The sequence below is a fragment of the Hypanus sabinus genome, chromosome 20 (assembly GCF_030144855.1).
Source record: "Hypanus sabinus isolate sHypSab1 chromosome 20, sHypSab1.hap1, whole genome shotgun sequence".
NCBI classification, from domain to species: domain Eukaryota; kingdom Metazoa; phylum Chordata; class Chondrichthyes; order Myliobatiformes; family Dasyatidae; genus Hypanus; species Hypanus sabinus.
The window spans coordinates 1,230,643-1,255,336 of record NC_082725.1 but is presented as its reverse complement, the minus strand read 5'-3'; the positions used below and the strand labels follow the sequence as shown (position 1 = coordinate 1,255,336).

The 24,694-nt window shown below is 44.8% G+C and overlaps 1 protein-coding gene across 1 annotated transcript in view; it reads right to left on the bottom strand.

Annotated features, from left to right (window-relative positions):
- Positions 1-363: 363 nt before the first annotated feature.
- fam221a (family with sequence similarity 221 member A) overlaps positions 364-24,694 on the bottom strand; it is a 50,510-nt gene continuing 26,179 nt past the window's right edge. Inside the window, exons 4-7 of the mRNA XM_059944934.1 lie at positions 16,877-17,083; positions 7,012-7,122; positions 3,258-3,343; positions 364-568 (exon numbers count right to left, since the gene is read on the bottom strand). Coding sequence (XP_059800917.1) covers positions 461-568; positions 3,258-3,343; positions 7,012-7,122; positions 16,877-17,083 — 512 coding nt within the window. The 3' untranslated portion in view covers positions 364-460. The remainder of the gene's footprint in view (positions 569-3,257; positions 3,344-7,011; positions 7,123-16,876; positions 17,084-24,694) is intronic.

Below are 24,694 nucleotides of genomic sequence, written 5' to 3'. Positions count from 1 at the left end.
ACAGTTGATTAATAGTGCAAGAATGAAAAAGGAAGGGGATGTTTGCAGTAATAAGTAATTGACCAGGCTGTTTTTTGACCATGTGCCATTAGCCATTAGAGATATGCTTCTATAGATATTGCTAAATAACAAGATTCATACTTAAAACTGCACTACACAGAAAAACTTACTATTTCTCTCAACAGATTTGCAGTACCCTCATAGCAGAGAGAATTACAGCAAAGTTTATCAGATTTATCTTTTCATAATCTGCTTTGCATTTTTTGAATTTTCATACCCAAGATGTTTATTTTTATCAGGATGACAATATCAAATGTAGGTAGTAATGTTGGTGAAACTAATGTGACTGTTTCAACTCTGACATAGGTATAGCATAAATCTGTAGTGTTTATTCCAGAGGATGGGCCACTGATAGTACTCAGTGTACAAGGGGAAAAAACAATTAATGGTGTGTATGTTCTTAGGATTTTCTGTTTTTTGGTCCTTTTGAAGGCTTTGTCAGTTGTGAAGTTTCACCTTTAGGTGCAGAAACCCTTTTTTGACCATTCGTAGCCTTTTCCAATTTGAGCTGAAATAGAAAAGAATTGTAAATTAAAGGTCATAGTAAATGGAATCATTTAATATTAACAGATCAAATCCACAATCAGATTTAATATCACTGGCATATGTCATGAAATTTATTGCTTTGTTACAGCAATACTTTGCAATACATTATTATACAAAAACTAAATTGCTTATACTATAAAAGGAAGTATATAAAATTAAATTGAACAAGTAGTGCAAAAGAGAGGGGAAAATACTGAGGTAGTGTTCATGGCTTCCTTGCCCATACAGAAATATGATAGCAGAGGGGAAGAATCCATTCCTGAAATGTTGAGTATGTGTCTTCAGGTTCCTGTACCCCTCCCTGATGGTAACAATAAAAAGAGGGCACGTACTGGGTGATGGAGGTCTTTAATGATAGATGATACCTTTTTGAGGCATTGCCTTTTGACCAAAAAGTAGCCATTACTGCGCAATTGCCATTGGTAGTTTCAAACAACATAATTAGAGATTTGCCTCAAAGATCCAGCTCAATAATTTGCAGCTTTGCCATGTATCTGTGGCAAATGTTGTAGCACCAGCCACTTCATGTAAGTTTGCAGGTTCAGCCCCCATTACCATATTGTACTGTGCTGCTATTGTTTAATGAAATGTGCTATGCTGCTGTCTGTACTGTAATGTACTGTGCTGTTTTGTACTGTAATGTACTGTGCTGATGTTGTGTAAGACCATAAGATATAGGAACAGAAGTGGGCCATTTGGCCCATCGAGTCTGCTCCACCATTCAATCATGGGCTGATCCAATTCTTCCAGTCATCCCCACTCCCCTGCTTTCAACCCATACCCTTTGATGCCCTGGCTAATCAAGAACCTATCTATCTTTGCCTTAAATACGCCCAGTGACTTGGCCTCCACAGCCGCTCGTGGCAACAAATTTCACAGATTTACCACCCTCCACATCTCAGTTCTAAAAGGATGTCCTTCAGTCCTGAAGTTGTGCCCTATTAACCTAGACTCCCCTACCATGGTTAATAACTTTGCCATATCTAATCTGTTCAGGCCTTTTAACATTTGGAATGTTTTTATGAGATCCCCCCTCTTTCTCCTGAACTCCAGGGAATACAGCCCAAGAGCTGCCAGACATCCCTCATACGGTAACCCTTTCATTCCTGGAATCATTCTCGTGAATCTTCTCTGAACCCTCCAATGTCAGTATATCTTTTCTAAAATAAGGAACCCAAAACTGCACACAATGCTCCAAGCATGGTCTCACGAGTGCCTTATAGAGCCTCAACATCACATCCCGGCTCTTATATTCTGTACCTCTAGAAATGAATGCCAATATTGCATTCTTCACAATCAACTCAACCTTGAGGTTAACCTTTAGGGTATCCTGCACAAGGACTCCCAAGTCCCTTTGCATCGCTGCATTTTGAATTCTCTCCCCATCTAAATGATAGTCTCCCTGTTTATTTCTTTCACCAAAGTGCATGACCATACACTTTCCAACATTGTATTTCATTTACCACTCCTTTGCCCATTCCCCTAAACTATCTAAGTCTCTCTGCAGGCTCTCTGTTTCTTCAACACTACCCGCTCCTCTACCTATCTTTGTATCATCACTGTAATATACTGTGCTGTTGTTGTGTACTGAAATATACTGTGCTATTGTGTACTGTAATGTACTGTGCTATTATGTACTGAGCTGTTGTGTACTATAATGTACTGTGCTGCTGTTGTGTACAGTACTGTAATGTACTGTATTGTTGTGTTTGTAATGTACTATGCTGCTGTGTACTGTAATGTACTGTGCTGCTGTTGTGTACTGAAATGTCCTGTGCTGTTGTTGTGTAATGTAATATACTGTGTACTGTAATGTATTGTGCTGTTGTGTACTATAATGTTCTGTGCTGCTGTGTAATGTAATGCAATGTTTATGCTACTATTGGATAGGAGATAGGTAAAACCAGAAGGTTATCCTTTGTGCACAAATAATCAGAACATAACACTGTTAGAAAGTCTTGAAGGGGACTTAATGAAGGATTATGAGGGTATGCATGAAATTCCAAACATGTCTCTGGGCCTGGTTGATCAACAAATTTTAATTGTTAACACTTGGTCTATAAAACCTTCCGGTTTCAAGCCTTCACCCTGAAATTAAGTAAAAATGTGAAAATAGATTGCTACTCCACAGCTCAAAAGACACACCTCTGTGATGTATTGGCCTAATTTTTTGCTATATCACTTTCAATAACTGTTCTCTTTGTGTGTTATTAGTCTCTGTCATAGAGAGCATCAATATCTTATTGTAATTAGTGTCAGGTTTCAGAAGTAATCCTTCAGTTCTGGAATTCTGACCAATATTTAGTCCTTAATCATTAAATCAGTTAATCCATTTCTTTTCAAATCCCTATTTGCGGGGGCTCATTTAATACAAATTAGCTGCCACATTTCGTCAAGTATAGTGATGATAATACAGCAAATCAAAACTTCACCAACGATGAGAAACTTTAATACGTAAACTAAGGCCACTGACAGTTCCACATAAAATATGGGCACACAAAAAGAAAAATAACCTAGTTTAAATCTGGTTGGAAATTTTGTAAGAATAGTTGTACCACTCTGAAGTTTAAGTGCAGACCGCTGTTTATTCCAAAAGCTGTATTGTTATCCTCTGAGATGCATCTCTATTTATTCTGCTATTATAAACATACCCGCTCTTGATAGCGGCTTTCGAAGTAAGCCATGTCTCGTTCCTCGGCTGTGGGAAGGTGGGCAAATCGACTTAGCCCATAAACATCTGCAGAAGAAGAGGAAAAAACTGGTTGTTGACAGATATGAGAAAAAGCAGTGATATGACTGTTTTGTGCAACTGGCCAGTTAAAGTGCTGAAGCAACACACACCGTTTCACTCCGTGCTCAGTAATCCGTCCAAATCAATGTGAGCGACCAAGGACAAGAGGTGGATTCCAGCTCTCTGTAGTTTAATCCACCCATCCCCCAATGTTTGCATTTAGGATCATGGAGCAATACAGGCCTTTAGCCCACAGTGCCCATCCAGCCCACAGTGTGAATCAAGCCCACGGTGCCCACATTGCCCACCAACCCATGGTATGTGCCCAGCCTATTGTGTGAACCCAGGCCACAGTGCCCATCCAGCCCACAGTGTGAATCAAGCCCACGGTGCCCACATTGCCCACCAGCCCACAGTGCCCACCAACCCATGGTATGTACCCAGCCAATTGTGTAAGCCTAGCCCACAGTGCCCACCAACCCATGGTATGTACCCAGCCCATTGTGTGAACCCAGCCCACAGTGTGAATCAAGCCCACGGTGCCCACAGTGCCCACCAACCCATGGTATGTACCCAGCCCATTGTGTGAACCTAGCCCACAGTGCCCACCAACCCATGGTATGTACCCAGCCCATTGTGTGAACCCAGCCCACAGTGCCCATCCAGCCCACAGTGTGAATCAAGCCCACGGTGCCCACAGTGCCCACCAACCCATGGTATGTACCCAGCCCATTGTGTAAACCTAGCCCACAGTGCCCACCAACCCATGGTATGCACCCAGCCCATTGTGTGAACCCAGCCCACAGTGCCCATCCAGCCCACAGTGTGAATCAAGCCCATGGTGCCCACAGTGCCCACCAACCCATGGTATGTACCCAGCCCATTGTGTGAACCTAGACCACAGTGCCCACCAACCCATGGTATGTACCCAGCCCATTGTGTGAACCCAGCCCACAGTGCCCATCCAGCCCACAGTGTGAATCAAGCCCACGGTGCCCAGTGCCCACCAACCCATGGTATGTACCCAGCCCATTGTGTGAGCCTAGCCCACAGTGCCCACCAACCCATGGTATGTACCCAGCCCATTGTGTGAACCCAGCCCACAGTGCCCATCCAGCCCACAGTGTGAATCAAGCCCACGGTGCCCACAGTGCCCACCAACCCATGGTATGTACCCAGCCCATTGTGTAAACCTAGCCCACAGTGCCCACCAACCCATGGTATGCACCCAGCCCATTGTGTGAACCCAGCCCACAGTGCCCATCCAGCCCACAGTGTGAATCAAGCCCATGGTGCCCACAGTGCCCACCAACCCATGGTATGTACCCAGCCCATTGTGTGAACCTAGCCCACAGTGCCCACCAACCCATGGTATGTACCCAGCCCATTGTGTGAACCCAGCCCACAGTGCCCATCCAGCCCACAGTGTGAATCAAGCCCACGGTGCCCACGGTGCCCACCAACCCATGGTATGTACCCAGCCCATTGTGTAAACCTAGCCCACAGTGCCCACCAACCCATGGTATGCACCCAGCCCATTGTGTGAACCCAGCCCACAGTGCCCATCCAGCCCACAGTGTGAATCAAGCCCACAGTGCCCACTTTGCCCACCAGCCCAACTGAAGTACACAAGTCATCAAACTTTTCTAAAAATAACCTTTCATTTTGATATTGTCATACTTTTTCATTAATAATGGGTTAAATAAGCAAATTATTCTGATACATTTTCAACGCCAACCTCAAGCTACTTAGGAGTTCTTAATGATTGATGTGTTTTACTCAAGGTTATTAATGTTTCAAATTCTCTACTTAGAGTGTGTGGATACTCAATCATTCAGTATATATAAGAGGAAGATTGATAGATTTATGCAAATTAAGTTAATTAACATAATTACAATCAGGTTTATTATCACTGACTTATCTATATAACACAATGCAAAATAACTGAGCTGAAGTTGATGCCTTTTTTGATGAACTATAAGACAGACGAGCAGAATTATGCCAATCAGCCCATCGAATCAGCTCTGCCACTCTATCATAGTTGATTTATCTGGATACGCCCTCTCAACCCCATTCTCTTGCCTTCTTTCAATAACCTTTGACCCTCTGTCTAATCCTATCAACCTCCTCTTTAAATATACACAATGACTTGGCTTCCACAGCTGTCTATGACAATGGTTTCCACAGATTCACTACCCTCTGACTAAAGAAATTCCTCCTCATCTTTGTTCTTAAGGGATGTCCTTTTATTCTATTGATGAGGGTCAGTTAACATACTTCATAGTCTTACATTTGGCTGATGCAGACAAGAAACTCTCATGGTTATTTTGCTTTCCAAACCCCACCAGACTCCTGTGGGCCAGTAGCCTTTCCTCTGTAGACTGTACTGTTTGTGTACAAATCTGTCCTTTTAATTTCTATCTGATTACTGTTTGAAGTGTACAATAGAAGAGATCGATAGGAGAGAAAGTAAGAGGTTAGTAGGGCAAGAGGAGACATGAAGTGTTGTTGGAAAGCAGGATTGAGCAGAATCACGACTCTATGTATGTTGAGTGGAATTGGGGAAAGAGCTGGCCCCTTCAGGGCTAGTGAGGAAATCTATGTGTGGAGCCAGGGGATATGGGTCACCAAGAACGCTCACCTTTCTGAGGAGGCTGAAGGGAGGTGGACAATACACATCTAAAGTCATGTCATTCTACGAATGCGTAGGAGAAAGCATCCAAACAAGCTGAATCACTGCAAAGTATGGAAACTGCACTGTGGCAGAAAGGAAGACATATATTCAGAAAGGTGCCTGAAAAGGGCCAGTAGCAACATGAAGGATCCCACCCACTCTTCTCGTGGACTGGATAGTCACCAGGGAGGACACTATCTAGCATCCAAGCCAAGACCACCAAACTCCAAAGCAGTTACTTTTCCCAAGAGGTAAAGCTGATCAACATTTCCACCCACTAACCCTATCCTCCCGCCTCTCCACACCCTCAAACACCACTACTTTATCATTTCCTGTCAGAGTCACTTTCTATGTACATAAACTATCTTATGTATTTATATTTATTGTGTTTTTCTCATTATTATTGTGTTCTTTATCTTATTGTGTTTTTTTTAAATCCTACTGCTGTGGATCTGGAGTAACAATTATTTCAATATCCTTTACACTTGTGTACTGAAAATGACATTAAACCATCTTGAATCCTGAATCTCAAATAAATGCTTCTCATCAGTATTCACCAGGGAGATGTGGGGGATGGAGAGCTGGTGAAGGAGAGGGCTGCCAATACTCTGGAACATGTTTGTGTCAGGAGGGAGGAACCATCTGTAGTGTAATGAGAGATAGATCCGCAGGATCTGGGATCTCTTCCAGGATATATGGAGAGCAGGGCAGGGATTGCTGGATCTCCGATGGAGAGTTTTGCATCTTCATTAGCCTCAGGTGATGTACTGGAAGATACCAAATATTGATCCCACATTCATAAACAGCAGAAGCGATAAGAGGGGGAAAGATTTAAAAGGGACTTCAGAGTCAACATTTCACACAGAGGGTGGTGCCAGAGAAAGCAGCTGAGGCAAGTACAATAGTATCATTTAATTTGGATCAGGTGACTTGTGTGCAAAATAGTCATCAATAATAAATCTGGAAGAATGCAATTATGTTTTCTTGTTTTTTGACTTACCATCTGTTGGTTTTCCTGCATTTATTGCATCTATTTGTGGTGCGAAAGCTCTCAGGAAAGGGTGGTCCATAGAAGTAGAAGGTGCATCAAGAATTTCATTGCTTGGTGCTCCTGAAAAATAATGGGGGTTGTAAAATTTAAATAATTAAAACCAGAAGACACTAGGTCTGTGTATTTTTAAGCAACCATTCAATGAGCTACCTATCATACTTACAGCATTGGTAGGCAGTGCCACCTGCAAACACCAGCAGCAACCCCAGGAACACAGAACCATAGCTTTACTTCAATGTAACTTCCCCCCTCATGAAGGATAGCACTGGGGGATCAGCAGTGGATAGAGTCAGCAGCTTTAAATTCCAAGCTATTAACATCTTGGATGACCTGTCCTAGAGACAGTATAGAAGCAATCACAAGGAAAGTGCACCAGTTTATTTAAAAGGTTAAGGCAGTTTGGCTAATCACTGAACACCCTAACAAATTTTGTAGATGCACTGTTGAAAGTATCCTCACAGGTTGCATCTGGAATGGCAATTTGAATACACAGGAATGCAAGAAGTTGCAGAGAATAGTAGACTGTACCCAAAACATAATGGGTACATCCCTCCCTACCATCAACAGTATCTACAAGAGGTACTGGCTCAAGGAGTCAACAACCATCATTACAGTCCCCACCATTCGGGTCATGCCATCTTCTCACAGCTACCATCAGCCAAGGGTAACAGAAGCCTGACGCCCTACACCATCAGGTTCAAGAATAGTTACTTCCCTTCAAACACTTGGTTCTTGAAACAACCAGTACAAAGTTAATCTATACCTCAGTATAGCAAAGATATGACAAACTTGCTCTACAATAGACTTGCTTTTTGATCTATTTGGCTTCTTTCTTGTAAAATTTGCATATAATGTATGGTTGATATTTCTTCTTGTGAATGCTGCTTATCTAATGCTATGTGCATGTAATGCAGCTGCAAGTAAGTTTTTCATTGCACCTATGCACATGTGTACTTGTGCATGTGACAATAAAGTATTTTTCTTAACTATCATTAGTATCAGAACTGAAACCTATCTTTTATGTCATTGAGACCGACAGCAAGGGAATTGAGTAGTCTTGGTTGGAGCGCAGACCAGGCCTTCATGCCACAGGGTTGCCTGCTGCAGCGCCCAGGGAAAAAACCGCTGGAGGCAATGTGGGAGAGAGCAGAAACATGGCAGTCATGCTGGAGTCTGTGCTGGGTTAGGTGATGGCTCCTCTCATTAGTGCTGTCCTCCAGTGTTCGGTTAGTGGAAGACAAAGCTGCAACTTTTCTGCAACTGCACTAGCACTTGATGAGCGAACAGCTGCGGACTTTTTCTTGCCAATAATATCCATGTACCATCAATCTACAAGATGTGACACTAAAGGACTTGGGCCATATGCTTTGTTGTGTGTGACTATATGCATGTTCCCTGGGTTGAGTGGGATCTTGGATCAGCCATCATGAAATGGTGGATCAGACTCAATGGGCTGAATGGCCTAATTCTACAGTGTCTTATCACCAAACAGTTATTACACATAGGACAATCCATAATAACCATCCAGATATAATAATTCAGGATAAACAAGCAAGAGCAACTTAATTAATAGATATAGCCATTCCAAACACAAATAACTTACAGAAATCAATAAGTGAAAAACACCAGACATATACTGAAATAAAAGAGGAACTTGAAAGATTTTGGAACATGTCCACACGGTAGGCTTATTCAGAAAGTCAGAAGGCATGGGATCCAGGGAAGTTTGGCCAGGTGGATTCAGAATTGGCTTGCCTGCAGAAAGCAGAGGATTGTAGTGGAGGGAGTACATTCGGATTGGAGGGTTATGACGAGTGGTGTCCCACAAGGATCGGTTCTGGGACATCTACTTTTCATGATTTTTATTAATGACCTGGATGTGGGAGTAGAAGGGTGGGTTGGCAAGTTTGCAGATGACACAAAGGTTGGTGGTGTTGTGGATAGTGTGGAGGATTGTCAAAGATTGCAGAGAGTCATTGATAGGATGCAGAAGAGGGCTGAGAAGTGACAGATGGAATTCAACCCGGAGAAGTGTGAGGTGATACACTTTGGAAGGACAAATTCCAAGGCAGAGTACAAAGTAAATGGGCAGGATACTTAGTAGTGTGGAGGAGCAGAGGGATCTGGGGGTACATGTCCACAAATCCCTGAAAGTTGCCTCACAGGTAGATAGGATAGTTAAGAAAGCATGTGGGGTGTTAGCTTTCATAGAAACATAGAAAATAGGTGCAGGAGTAGGCCATTTGGCCCTTTGAGCCTGCACTGCCATTCAGTATGATCATGGCTGATCATCCAACTCAGAACCCTGTACCTGCTTTCTCTCCATACCCCCGATCCCTTTTGCCACAAGGGCCATATCTAACTTCTTCTTAAATATAGCCAATGAACCAGCCTCAACTGTTTCCTGCGGCAGAGAATTCCACAGATTCACCACTCTCTGTGTGAAGAAGTTTTTCCTCATCTTGGTCCTAAAAGGCTTCCCCTTTATCCTTAAACTGTGACCCCTTGTTCTGGACTTCCCCAACATCGGAAACAATCTTCCTACATCTAGCCTGTCCAATTCCTTTAGAATTTTATACGTTTCAATAAGATCCCCCCTCAATCTTCTAAATTCCAGTGAGTATAAGCCTAGTCGATCCAGTCTTTCTTCATATGTAAGTCCTGCCATCCCAAGAATCAATCTGGTGAACCTTCTCTGTACTCCCTCTATGGCAAGAATGTCTTTCCTCAGATTAGGGGACCAAACATTGCACACAATATTCCAGGTGCGGTCTCACCAAGGCCTTGTACAACTGCAGTAGAACCTCCCTGCACCTGTACTCAAATCCTTTTGCTATGAATGCCAACATAGCATTTGCCTTTTTCACCACCTGCTGTACCTGCATGCCCACCTTCAATGACTGGTGTACAATGACACCCAGGTCTCATTACATCTCCCCTTTTCCTAATCGGCCACCATTCAGATAATAATCTGTTTTCCTGTTCTTGCAACCAAAGTGGATAACCTCACATTTATCCACATTAAATTGAATCTGCCATGAATTTGCCCACTCACTTAACCTATCCAAGTCACCCTGCATCCTCTTAGCATCCTCCTCACAGCTAACACCGCCGCCCAGCTTTGTGTCATCTGCAAACTTGGAGATGCTGCATTTAATTCCCTCGTCTAAATCATTAATATATATTGTAAACAACTGGGGTCCCAGCACTGAGCCTTGCAGTACCCCACTAGTCACTGCCTGCCATTCTGAAAAGGTCCTGTTTACTCCCACTCTTTGCTTCCTGTCTGCCAACCAATTCTCTATCCAAATCAATACCATACCCCCAATACCGTGTGCTCTAAGTTTGCACACTAATCTCCCGTGTGGGACCTTGTCAAAAGCCTTTTGAAAATCTAAATATACCACATTCACTGGCTATCCACTCTACTAGTTACATCTTCAAAAAATTCTATAAGATTCGTCAGACATGATTTTCCTTTCACAAATCCGTGCTGACTTTGTCTGATGATTTCATCTCTTTCCAAATGTGCTGTTATCACATCTTTGATAACCGACTCTAGCATTTTCCCCACCACCGATGTCAGACTCACCGGTCTATAATTCCCCAGTTTCTCTCTCACTCCTTTTTTTAAAAAGTGGGGTTACATTAGCCACCCTCCAATCCTCAGGAACTAATCCAGAATCTAAGGAGTTTTGAATGCATCCACTATTTCTTGGGCTACTTCCTTAAGCACTCTGGGATGCAGACCATCTGGCCCTGGGGATTTATCTGCCTTTAATCCCTTCAATTTACCTAACACCACTTCCCTACTAACATGTATTTCCCTCAGTTCCTCCATCTCACTAGACCCTCGGTCCCTTACTATTTCCGGAAGATTATTTATGTCCTCCTTAGTGAAGACAGAACCAAAGTAGTTATTCAATTGGTCTGCCATGCCTTTGTTCCCTATGATCAATTCACCTGTTTCTGACTGTAAAGGACCTACATTTGTCTTGACCAATCTTTTTCTTTTCACATATCTATAAAAGCTTTTACAGTGAGTTTTTATGTTCCCTGCCAGCTTTCTCTCATAATCTTTTTTCCCTTTCCTAATTAAGCCCTTTGTCCTCCTCTGCTGGTCTCTGAATTTCTCCCAGTCCTCAGGTGTGCCGCTTTTTTTTGCTAATTTATATGTTTCTTCTTTGGACTTGATACTATCCCTAATTTCCCTTGTCAGCCAGGGTGCACTACCTTCCCTGGTTTATTCTTTTGCCAAACTGGGATGAACAATTGTAGTTCATCCATGTGATCTTTAAATGCTTGCCATTGCATATCCACCGTCAACCCTTTAAGTATCATTTGCCAGTCTATCTTAGCTAATTCATGTCTCATACCTTCAAAGTTACCCTTCTTTAAGTTCAGAACCTTTGTTTCTGAATTAACTATGTCACTCTCCATCTTAGTGAAGAATTCCACCTTATTATGGTCACTCTTACCCAAGGGGCCTCGCACGACAAGATTGCTAACTAACCCTTCCTCAATGCTCAATACCCAATCTAGAATGGCCTGCTCTCTAGTTGGTTCCTCGACATGTTGGTTCAGAAAACCATCCCGCATACATTCCAAGAAATCCTCTTCCTCAGCACCCTTACCAATTTGGTTCACCCAATCTATATGTAGATTGAAGTCACCCATTATAACTACTGTTCCTTTATTGCACGCATTTCTAATTTCCTGTTTAATGCCATCCCCAACCTCACTACCACTATTAGGTGGCCTGTACACAACTCCCACCAGCGTTTTCTGCCCCTTAGTGTTATGCAGCTCTACCCATATCGAATCCACATCCTCCAGGCTAATGTCCTTCCTGTCTATTGCGTTAATCTCCTCTCTAACCAGCAATGCTACCTCACCTCCTTTTCTTTCCTGTCTATCGCTCCTGAATATTGAATATCCCTGAATGTTGAGCTCCCTTCCTTGGTCACCCTGGAGCCAGGTCTCTGTAATCCCAACTATATTATATTCATTAATAACTATCTGCACATTCAATTCATTCACCTTGTTATGAATGCTCCTCGCATTGACACACAAAGCTTTCAGGCTTGTTTTTACAACACTCTTAGCCCTTATACAATTATGTTGAAAAGTGGCTCTTTTAGCTTTTTGCCCTGGATTTGCCTGCCTGCCACTTTTACTTTTCACCTTACTACTTTTTGCTTCCACCCTCATTTTACACCCCTCTGTCTCTCTGAACTTGTTCCCATCCCCCTGCCACATTAGTTTAAAGCCTCCTGAACAGCAGTAGCAAACGCTCCCCCTAGGACATTGGTTCCAGTCCAGCTCAGGTGCAGACCGTCCTGTTTATACCACTCCCACCTCCTCCAGAACTGGTTCCAATGCCCCAGAAATTTGAATCCCTCCCCCTTGCACCATTTTTCAAGCCACGTATTCATCTGACACTCTGACTAGCACGTGGCACTGGTAGTAATCCAGAGATTATTAACTTAGTGGTCCTACTTTTTAGTTTATCTCCTAACTCCCTAAATTCACCTTGTAGGACCTCATCCCATTTTTTTACCTATATTGTTGGTACCGATGTGCACCATGACCACTGGCTGTTCACCCTCCCATTCCAGAATGTCCTGCAGCCACTCAGAGACATCCTTGACCCTTGCCAGGGAGGCAACATACCATCCTGGAGTCTCGTTTGCGGCCGCAGAAACGCCTATCTATTCCCCTTACAATCGAATCCCCTATCACTATAGCTCTCCCACTCCTTTTCCTTCCCTCCTGTGGCGCAGAGCCACTCATGCTGCAATAAACTCGGCTGCTGCTGCCTTCCCCTGATGAGACATCTCCCCCAACAGTATCCAAAACAGTATATCTGTTTAGGAGGGAGATGACCTCAGGGGACTCTTGAACTACCTGTCTACTGCTACTCTGTCTAGTGGCCACCCCTTCCCTTTCTGCCTATGTAGCCTTTACCTGCGGTGTGGCCAACTCACTGAACGTGCTATTCACGACTTTCTCAGCATCATGGATGCTCCAGTATGAATCCAATTGCAGCTCCAGACGCTCAATGCGGTCTGCCAGAAGCTGCAGTTGGACACACTTCCTGCACACATAGTCATCAGGGACACTAGAAGTATCCCTGATTTCTCACATGCTGCAGGAAGAAGAAACCACGGGGCCGATCTCAGCTGCCATGACCTACCCAATACTTGCCTCAACTTTTGAAACTTTCTCCTTTGAAAGGAACTTACCCGGCCTTTCCTCACTTGGAGTGAAGCTCGTCCTCAGCCTCTTCTAGTCAAAGCCTAAAATCTCCACTCCTTTACTGACTGCTTTCCACAGGCCGCTCTGCTTGAGCTACCCCTCTATTTATTTGTTTGAGCTTTTCAAACTGCTTGGTCACCTGACCTCGATAGCCCAATCAGCTTTCTGCTGAGTCTGAGCTATTCAAATCTTGATTGACTTGATTGCACAGTCCAACTGCCAAAACTGCCAGAATCTCTCGAGTCAAAGCCTCAAATCTCCACTCCTTCACTGGCCCACTCACTCAATGGCCGCTTTCCACTTAAGTCGAGGGATAGAGTTTAAGAGTCATGAGGTAATGATGCAGCTCTATAAAACTCTGGTTAGGCCACACTTGGAGTACTGTGTCCAGTTCTGGTCGCCTCACTATAGGAAGGATGTGGGAGCATTGGAAAGGGTACAGAGGAGATTTACCAGGATGCTGTCTGGTTTAGAGAGTATGGATTATGATCAGAGATTATGAGAACTAGGGCTTTACTCTTTGGAGAGAAGGAGGATGAGAGGAGGCATGATAGAGGTATCCAAGATATTAAGAGGAATAGATAGAGTGGACAGCCAGTGCCTCTTCCCCAGGGTACCACTGCTCAATACAAGAGGACAAGGCTTTAAGGTAAGGGGTGGGAAGTTCAAGGGGGATATTGAAGGAAGGCTTTTTACTCAGAGAGTGGTTGGTGTGCGGAATGCACAGCCCGAGTCTGTGGTGGAGGCGGATACACTAGTGAAAATTAAGAGTCTACTAGACAGGTATATGGAGGAATTTAAGGTGTGGGGGGGGGGTTATATGGGAGGCAGGGTTTAAGGGTTAGCACAACATTGTGGGCCAAAGGGCCTGTACTGTGCTGTACTATTCTATGCTCTATGTGCAAGGTATACATTGTTCCGATAGTAATATCTACAACTGGTGTCATCTCAGAGGCACTACACAACAGCATTAAACAATCAGAACTCTACAGTAATATCTATGTAAATCTTCAGAAAGTCACAATACTAACAACTGGAAAGGTCCAAAAGTTCCTAGCAATTGACAAATGAGTGTGCTTGGTCATGTCTGTACCTCAGGTTTTACCAGTTTGAGCTGAGAAAAAGTTAGTAATAATACTTCCTGTGCAATAAGTCTGATACAGCTTCTGAGGGTATATTTTCATCTACGAAAACATGATTCAGCACTCTCAATGAGCATATGCAATTCTGATAAGAAACATACACTACTAAACTTAAATAAGAGCTTCTGCTGCTGAGGCCTCCATCAGTCAAAGCTGACCATGGATATTGCATCCTAGCTACCTAGATAGACAATCCGGGCAGTACAATATGGAGAGCAAGCTGTTGCCCATGTAGCAAGCTTCCCCTCTCCATGCAACTAATGAACCCAATGGAATAGCAGAGACTGATAGTTTGATACCAGCAGTGTTGCAAGAGTTGGCCAATCAGCATTGAGCTCAAAATAGGACTGCCTTAAGGACTCCAGCTCCAGATTTTTCCCTCGGGGTTTACTCTCGGCGCCTTCCCCATGAATAGGTATCGCCGCAAGTCAGCATAGGTTTGAGATCAGAGTTTTCCTTCTAGATGAGCTGACAAGCCCTATCTGTCCAAAATAAGAACACAATCCAGAAAATGAAGATGTCATCTCTATTGATGAAAATGTTAATCAATGGAAGAGCATGACCCCCCCCCCCCCCACCACCATGGAAGACATCCTCACAATCTGAGCAGACTAGATGTCAACAAGGAAGCATCGAACACCTGGCTCAGAGTTATAGAGGAAATGCAGTGCAGGTAGACAGTAAGGTGCATTGTCACAACAAGGTAGATTGTAAGGTCAATAATCCATCTTATCGTATTAGGAGGCCATTCAAAATTCTTGTATCAGCAGGGTAGAAGCTGTCTTTGAGCTTGGTGGTGTATGTTTTCAGACTTTTGTATCTTCTGCCTGATAGGAGGGGGAGGAAAGAGAATGGCCGGGGTGGGTAGGGTCTTTGATTATGTTGGCTGTTTTACCAAGGCAACAAGAAGAATAGACAGAATCTATAGAGAGGAGGTGGTTTCCATGATATGCTGAGCCACATCCACGTTGCTCTGTGTTTCTTGCAGTCATGTATGGACTAGTTGAAATACCAAGCTGTTATATAGGATATGTTCTATGGTTCATCGATAAAACTTTGTAAATTTGACAAGACCATGCCAAATTTCTTTAGCCTCCTGAGAAAGTAAAGATGTTGGTGAGCTTCCTTGGCCATGGCATCTACTTGTCTGGCCCAGGACAGGATATTGGAGCTATTCACTCCTAGGAACCTGAAGCTCTCAACCTACTTAACCTCAGCACTATTGCTCTAGACAGGAGCATGTGCACCGATCCACTTTCTGAAGTCAATGATCAGCTCTTTTGTTTTGCCGACATTGTTGTTATGCCACCATGTCACTAAACTATCTATCTCCTCCTGTACTCTGACTCATCATTATTTGAGATACAGCCCACTATAGTGTTATTGGTTCACCACAGCCGCAAGTAAAGGAGCTGTGAAACCCAGCACAACCTGCACCAGGAGATAAATGAACTTCTTCTGTGAGCCTGATGGAGTTAGAGCTGAATATGGCTTCACAGTCATGAGTGTACAGGGGTAGAGTAGAGGGCTAAGGATTCAACCCTACAGAACACCAGTTTAGAATAATCACAGTGGAGGTGCTGCATGTCCTTCCTGATTATGGCCTGTTGGTCAGGAAATCAAGGATCTATTTGCAGAGGGAAGTGTTGATTCACAAATTTCAGAGTTTGGTGATGTTTGCTTGGAACTTTTTGGAATCTCAGAAATTTATGCAATTTATTGCATATTCTTAAAAGCCAGCTAATCTTCTTCAATACAAGTTTTAACACTGGCAACAACTGTAACTATAAAGAATAATAGAGGCATTGTCAACTTTAAATGAAGGATCACCAATCATTTCTAAAATAATTCACACTTTTCTACTTAAGTTTATCTTATCCAAATTACTTGTTCAAACTCATTTTTCTCAAAACTGTCTCAGTTGCTCCTTATTGACAATAACTGGACCCAGATTAATTAATAACACAGAAACAGCTCAACATTTAAGAACATCCTCTCAACATCTATTCATTACATATTGTTTCTTTAGATTTTTATCTTTTTCCTCAGTCAATAGCCAGACAACTAAATTCCTCTGTTATATTATTGCATTTTTTCAGGTGTTTTAATCTATCAAGGACATCAATAATAATATTCAATTGATTTTGTTGCAAGATCTCAACCTAGACCACACTTCCTCCACTATCCCAAAAACTTTTTTATATTTTTACTGAGGAACCATGTCTTAATTTAGACAAATATCAATTAATCAGCTTATTTTGTATCACTCTTCTAGTAATTACATATTAGATATTTAATTATGCAATCATAGTGAATATGACAATTTTCTAAAGGAAGGTAATAGTCAATTCTCTCTTCAGTTCTACTATTTCCTACCTTGCACTTAAAAAATTCAGACCAATGAAACCACCAACCTATTCCACTTGAGTCTAGTCGCATGTATCCTTCTGCCAGTGCATTAAATCCAGTCAGTCCACCCATGGCAGCATAGGGAACATCAGGCCCCACAGATCGTCCTCTGGCCAAACGTTCTGCTTTTGTCTCAACTATCATTGTATGAGCATACATTGGTTCACCACAGCCGCAAGTAAAGGAGCTGTGAAACCCAGCACAACCTGCACCTGGAGATAAACAAACTTTTTAACTTCGACATGGAAAATCACATCAAAAACACAGATTGGAATGTGGAACAATGTACAAAGAGAAGATTCCTTAGTAAAGGTAAATAACTACATAATATTTCAATCACTCATCCTGTCTTATCACAATACATCTGAAACAAAGGGATTCAATTCTAAGTTTGAAATGAACCAAAAGAATTAATCAGCAAACCGCCCTGATGACAGGATGCGTAACAGTTTTCTAGCATTTGTTTACCAGCTATTGACAGTTTTTTATTGGCTTTTTTCCAGTGATTTGAGAAAACAATTTGTATAGGTTAATGCTTATTGATCACCTAATAATAATTGATATTATAATACAATCCACAGCTTGTACTCTGGTTAGAGAAAAGCAATAGCAAGGGCACCACAGCACATTATCAATGTGCAGATGTCAGAATGCTGTTCTATTTAAAATACAAGTTTTGCTTTTGCTTCTCAGAAATAGACTGCAGTTTGATGTACTGCATCTGATGCTGATTTTTTTTCAAAATGATTGGTTGTCCATTGTCTCTGACAATGACAGGGAACCTGTGTGGGAGAGTTTCTAAAGTGGAAAAGCTGTTGCACTGGGGCAGTTCTACTCTCATGACCTTGGAAGTCTGGATCCTGTGGTACGAGTAGTCATCACAACTGATACCATAAATGATACTATAAATTACAAAATAAATAGTGCAAAAAGAAGTAATGAGGTATTCAGAAATCTGATGGCAGAGTAAAGAAGCTATTCTGAACCATTATGAGTCATAGAATCATAAAGTACTACAGCACAGAAACAGTCCATAAGGCCCATCTAGACCTTGCTGAACTATTATTCTGCCTTGTTCCATTGACCTGCACCCAGACAATAGCCTTCTATACCTCTCCCATCCATGTACTTAACCAAAATTCTCTTACATGCTAAAATCAAACCCACATTCACCTCTTGCACTGGCAGCTCGTTACACACTCTCACCACCCTCTGACTAAAGAAGTTCCCCTTCATGTTTCCCTTAAATATTTTACCTTTCACCCTTAACCCATAACCTCTTCAGGCTGCTGTACTTCAGAAGAGGTCTAAAAACAGTCTGACAGTTATTGATTAGTAAGAGCTTAATAGAGTGGATCTGGAGAGGATGGTTCCTATGGTGGGGGAGTCTATGACCAGACAGCCTCAGAATAGAGGGACGTCCATTTAGAACAGAGATAAGGGGGAATTTCTGTAGCCAGAGGTTTGTGAATCTGTGGAATTTGTAGCCACAGGCAGCTGTGGAGGGCATGCCATTTGGTATATTTAAGGAAAAGGTTGATAGATTCTTAATTAGTCAGGGTATGAAGGGTTACGGGAGAAGGCAGGAGACTGGGGCTGAGAGAGAAGTGGTTCAGTCATGATGAAATGGCAGAACAGACTCAATGTGCCAAACAGCCTAATTTTACTGCTATGTCTTATGATCTGATGGTAGTTTATTATCTCTGTTAACACTTCATTAAAAGATACATTTAAAGCACAAAATTCACTGTTTTGCCATGAGTTTAATTCATACCAACTATGAAAAAGCAGCAGGAGCAGGTAATTGATGGAATTATCTAAGGAGTGACACAAATCTATGGGGAAATATCTCACACTGACATTTAAATGTATATCTGCCCCAAATCTGAAGTTCGTTCCATGTTCATGCATACAGTAACTTAGGCACTGCCAACTTCAACATTACAGGCAGCTCAGTGACACAGCGAGGAGAGCTCTCACCTCACAAATACACATACACATTGAGTAACATAGACACTCCCAGCTTCAACATAACGGACAGCTCAATGACACAGTGAGGAGAGCTGCCACCTCACAAATATGCACATATCTTCTAGTTAAGATGGTGCTACCAAACATGTGTGACAGCTCACTGGTGGTTAAAAAGGCAAGAAATTCAACCAAAACCTTCACTAAAAACACCTTTTCTGAGGTAAATGTGTTAAATTGTCACCTCAAACAGTGAGGAGGTGAGCAATGGCAAGGCGAGTTTGGGGGATGAACAAGATGGTGTGTTGCAGAATCAATACAGATAGAATGAGCCATTTGGAAAGGAGAAGTGGAAGCAGAGGAGATTCGATGCCTGTACTACTGGCCTGAGTCTAAGGTTGGATCACTCTGGATGCCAAGCTGATTTGAAGACCTTGAGAGCAGCTTTGAGCCGGGTGCTGAAATCTGCACCCAAAGCGAGACATTGGGCAGCGTGGTCTAGGCTCCAAACCCTTTGCAGTAGCCAGATTCAAGTGCAAGGTACAATCTATTATTCATATCCAGATTGGAGGCAAGAGCTGATTTTGCTTAGTCTCTGCAATGATGTTCACTCCTCTTTCCAGGACACCAGAGCCTTTTGCTGTTCTGTTGTTTGGTCAATTTAAACACTGGCCCAGATAAATTGAAAAGACAGGGTGTCAAGATCCAAGGTGAGAGGTGATTTCACTCAATCTCCATGGCACTGAGGTGTGGTAAACTATGTATACTTGTCTGGACACGCCCCTCTGCTGACTGCTCCTGTGGCTCCCCCCACAGACCCCTGTATAAAGGCGATTGGGGCACTGCTCCTCCCTCAGTCTCAGAGATGTCCCTTTTGCTGCTAATAAAAGCCTATCATTCACTTCCTATCTCCGAGAGTTATTGATGGTGCATCGATTTTATTAGAAGCAATTTTAAAACATGGAGAGCATTTTACAACCCAACAGATTGGATCTTGACCCTCAATGCCGGGAAGCTGGCAACGCTTTCGAACTCTGGCTAGCATGCTTCGAATCATACCTGGAGGAGATGCATATAACTGAGCCTGTCACGCTGTGCAGTGTTTTCCTCTCCAGAATCAGTCCAAGGGTCTACTCCATGATCAGGGACCAAACGGACTACCGGGGTGCGATGGATGCCCTCAAAAGGCAATACCGGCAGCCGGTGAACACCATCCATGCAAGACATCTCTTAGCAACACGGCGGCAGCGGGCCAGAGAGTCAAGCACTGAGTTTGTCCGGGCCCTACAGACACTCGTGCGGGCCTGCGACTGCAGGGGACTGACAGTGGAACAGCATGCAGAGCTGCTGGTAAGAGATGCCTTTGTTACAGGGATCAGGTCAGTGTATGTGCACCAGCGGCTGCTGGAACATGCCGATCTTACCTTACAGTCGGCGATCGAGCTGGCCGACACACTGGAGGCTGCTCTGCACAATCCTGACACTGTCCAGGCATGCGATCTCCTGCCAGCCCCGTGGACGTTTGCAGACCCCGCAACCCGCCGGCGAATCAACCACAGCTGCTGTCAGTTGCAAGTCTGCGCAGTGTTACTTCTGCGGACTCGTAAAGCACCCCAGACAACACTGCCCGGCCTGAGAAGCTATCTGCTCCAGCTGCGGAAAGAAGGGCCACTTCACCAAGGCCTGTAAGTCAAAGTGGGGTCAAGCAGCGCCGCATGCGAGCCCTGGGGGTCGCCATCTTGCCTGCTCGCCATGTGCAAGGCATGGGGGGCGGCCATCTTTGTCGGCGCCACCTCGCCCCACCTCCGACCCACGGGTGCTTACCAGGCACCAAGACGGCAATGCAACTCTGGCCTCCGTGACCCTCGACCAAAGCACTCCACACCAGCTCACAAGGTCAATGATGGACATCCTGGTGGAGGGGCGCAGGACTAGCTGCCCGCTTGACACGGGCAGCACTGAGAGTTTTATTCACCCGGACACGGTGAAACACTGCGGACTCATGACACGGCCAGTAAACCAGAAGGTCACCATGGCTTCTGGATCGCATTCCACAGACATCCTGGGGGGTTGTGTAGCGACATTGGTGGTGCAGGGCACAGAATATCAGGACTTTGCGTTACTGGTCATGCCTCAACTGTGTGCCCCTGTGCTATTGGGGCTCGACTTCCAGAGCCACCTGAAAAGTGTGACACCTGAAAAGTATGAGGGGCCCCTCCCACCAATCACTGTCAGAAATCCTCAGTTCTGTGGGACTTCGTCACAAACCCCGCTACTGACCACACACACACACTGACCCGCACATCCCACCCAACACCATGCCTACAGCTGCGCTACAGACACCACTTGCAGCCTCTCCACCCTCAAGATCCCTCCCCCACCGCTGTTCACCAACCTGACCCCCGTCTGTAAACCTGTGGCAACTAAAAGCAGGAGGTACAGCGTGGGGGACAGGGCCTTCAATAAGTCGAAGGTGCAGCGGCTACTCAGGGAGGGGATCACTGAGTCAAGCACAAGTCCTTGGAGGGCCCAGGTGGTTGTTGTTCGGACAGGGCAGAAAAATAGGATGGTCGTGGACTATAGCCAGACCATCAATAGGTTCACGCAGCTTGACGCGTACCCCCTACCCCGCATCGCGGATATGGTCAATCAGATAGCTCAGTACAAGGTGTACTCGACCATAGACCTAAAATCCGCTTACCATCAGCTCCCCATCCACCCGGAGGTCCACCCCTACACTGCCTTTGAGGCAGGCAGCAGGCTCTATCACTTCCTGCACTTCCCCTTCAGTGTCACGAATGATGTCTCTGTCTTCCAGAGGGAAATGGACCGGATGGTGGACCAGTGCCAACTGAAGGCCACGTTCCCATATCTGGATAACATCACCATCTGCAGTCACAACTGGCAGGATCACAACTCCAACCTCCAATGATTTTTCCAAGTGGCCAAAGCTCTTAACCTTACCTATAACAGGGACAAGTGTCTGTTCGGAACCACCCAACTTGCTATCCTTGGGCATGTCATGGAGAACGAAGTCATTGGCGCTGATCCCGACCGTATGCGCCCCCTGTTGGAACTCCCTCTTCCCACCACCCTCAGAGCCCTCAGATGGTGCCTGGGCTTCTTTTCCTATTACGCCCAATGGGTCCCCCATTACGCAGACAAGGCCTGCCCCCTGGTCAAGTCCACTACATTTCCCCTCTCAGCCGAGGCCCACGAGGCCTTCAGCCGCATTAAAGGGGACATTGCCAAAGCAACGATGCATGCGGTGGACAAGACCATTCCCTTCCATGTAGAGAGTGACGCCCCCGACTTCATGCTGGCTGCTATCCTCAATCAGGTAGGAAGGCCGGTAGCATTCTTCTCTTGTGCCATTCAAGGCCCTGAAATTCGGCACTCCGCGGTGGAGAAAGAAGCCCAGGCCATAGTGGAAGCTATTAGGCACTGGAGACATTATCTTGCCGGCAAAAGGTTCACCTTGCTGACCGACCAGCGCACAGTTGCGTTCATGTCTAGCAACCAACAGCGGGGCAAAATCAAAAATGATAAAATTTTAAGGTGGAGAATAGAACTCTCCACCCACAACTATGACATCCTGTACTGGCCTGGAAGGCTCAATGAGCCCCCTGATGCCCTATCCCGGGGAACATGTGCTAGCGTGCAGCTCGACCGGCTATACGCCCTCCATGCAGATCTTTGCCACCCGGGGGTCACCCAGCTTTACCATTTCGTGAAAGCCCAGAACCTGCCTTACTCCCTTGAGGAAATCTGAACGATGACCAGGGACAGCCAAGTCTGTGCTGAGTGCAAACCGCACTTCTACCATCCTGAAAAGGCACAACTTATCAAGGCCACCCACCCCTTGACTGAGCGACTGAGTGTCGTCTTTAAGGCCCCCTTCCCTCCACCGACCACAACAGACAATAGACAATAGGTGCAGAAGTAGACCATTCGGCCCTTTGAGCCTGCTCCGCCATTTTGAGATCATGGCTGATCATCTACTATCAATACCCGGTTCCTGCCTTGTCCCCATATCCCTTGATTCCCCTATCCATAAGATACCTATCTAGCTCCTTCTTGAAAGCATCCAAAGAATTGGCCTCCACTGCCTTTCGAGGCAGTGCATTCCAGACCCCCACAATTCTCTGGGAGAAGAAGTTTTTCCTTAACACTGTCCTAAATGACCTACCCCTTATTCTCAAACCATGCCCTCTGGTACTGGGCTCTCCCAGCATCTGGAACATATTTCCTGCCTCTATCTTGTCCAATCCCTTAATAATCTTATATGTTGCAATCAGATCCCCTCTTAATCTCCTTAATTCCAGTGTGTACAAGCCCAGTCTCTCTAACCTCTCTGCGTAAGACAGGCTGGACATCCCAGGAACTAACCTTGTGTATCTACGCTGCACTTCCTCTACAGCCAGGATGTCCTTCCTTAACCCTGGAGACCAAAACTGTACACAATACTCCAGGTGTGGTCTCACCAGGGCCCTGTACAAATGCAAGAGGATTTCCTTGCTCTTGTACTCAATTCCCTTGTAATAAAGGCCAACATTCCATTAGCCTTCTTCACTGCCTGCTGCACATGCTCATTCACCTTCAGTGACTGATGAACAAGGACTCCTAGATCTCTTTGTATTTCTCCCTTACCTAACTTTACACCATTCACATAATAATCTGCCTTCCTGTTCTTACTCCCAAAGTGGATAACCTCACACTTATTCACATTAAACGTCATCTGCCAAGTATCTGCCCACTCACCCAGCCTATCCAAGTCACCCTGAATTCTCCTAACATCCTCATCACATGTCACACTGCCACCCAGCTTAGTATCATCAGCAAACTTGCTGATGTTATTCTCAATGCCATCATCTAAATCGTTGACGTAAATCGTAAACTTTCTACTTTCTCAACATAATCGACAAGTACTCGCGGTTCCCCTTTACCATCCACTGCCACGTCCATCATAAAAGCCCTGCGCCAGCTCTTCATTCTGTATGGATATCCCTGCTATATCCACAGTGATAGAGGGTCCTCATTTATGAGTGATGAGCTGCACCAATACCTGCTGGCTAGGGGTATTGCTACTAGTAGGACCACGAGCTATAATCCCCGGGGAAATGGACAGGTGGTGAGAGAGAGAATGCCACGGTGTGGAAGGCCACACTTTTAGCCCTTAGGTCAAAGGGATTGCCGGTCTCTCGCTGGCAGGAGGTCCTCCCAGAGGCACTCCACTCCATTCACTCCCTGTTATGCACGTCCACCAATGCCACCCCTCATGAGCGACTCTTTTCTTTTCCCAGGAAGTCTGCCACTGGGACCACCCTACCGGCTTGGCTGACGTCCCCAGGGCTGGTGCTGCTCCGGAAACATGCGAGTAGGAATAAATACTCCCCGCTGGTGGAGAGGGTTGACCTACTTCATGCAAACCCCCAGTATGCCTACGTGGTCTTACCTTATGGGCGGGAGGACACAGTCTCCGTGCGCAACCTGGCGCCCGCAGGAGCACCAGACCCCTACCCCGAACACTCCATGGTGACTATGAACCCAGTACCCACTGATGTATATACCCATGAGACACCGCGCACGCCAAGCCCTACACAGACGCCTCACGACACTCCCATAACCGGGCGCCATGCACATGCATGAAGGATTACTGATGCCTAACGGGCTGGCACCTCAAGTCAGGCTGGAGCCAGCACAACCACCGTCACCGGTGCTACGTAGATCACAGCGACAGACTTGATCGCCCGATAGACTTGACCTGTAAATATACTTGTAAGAAACTTTGCCCTGTGGGGACTCTCTTTTAAAACAAAGGGGTGGTGAATGTGATAAACTATGTATACCTGTCT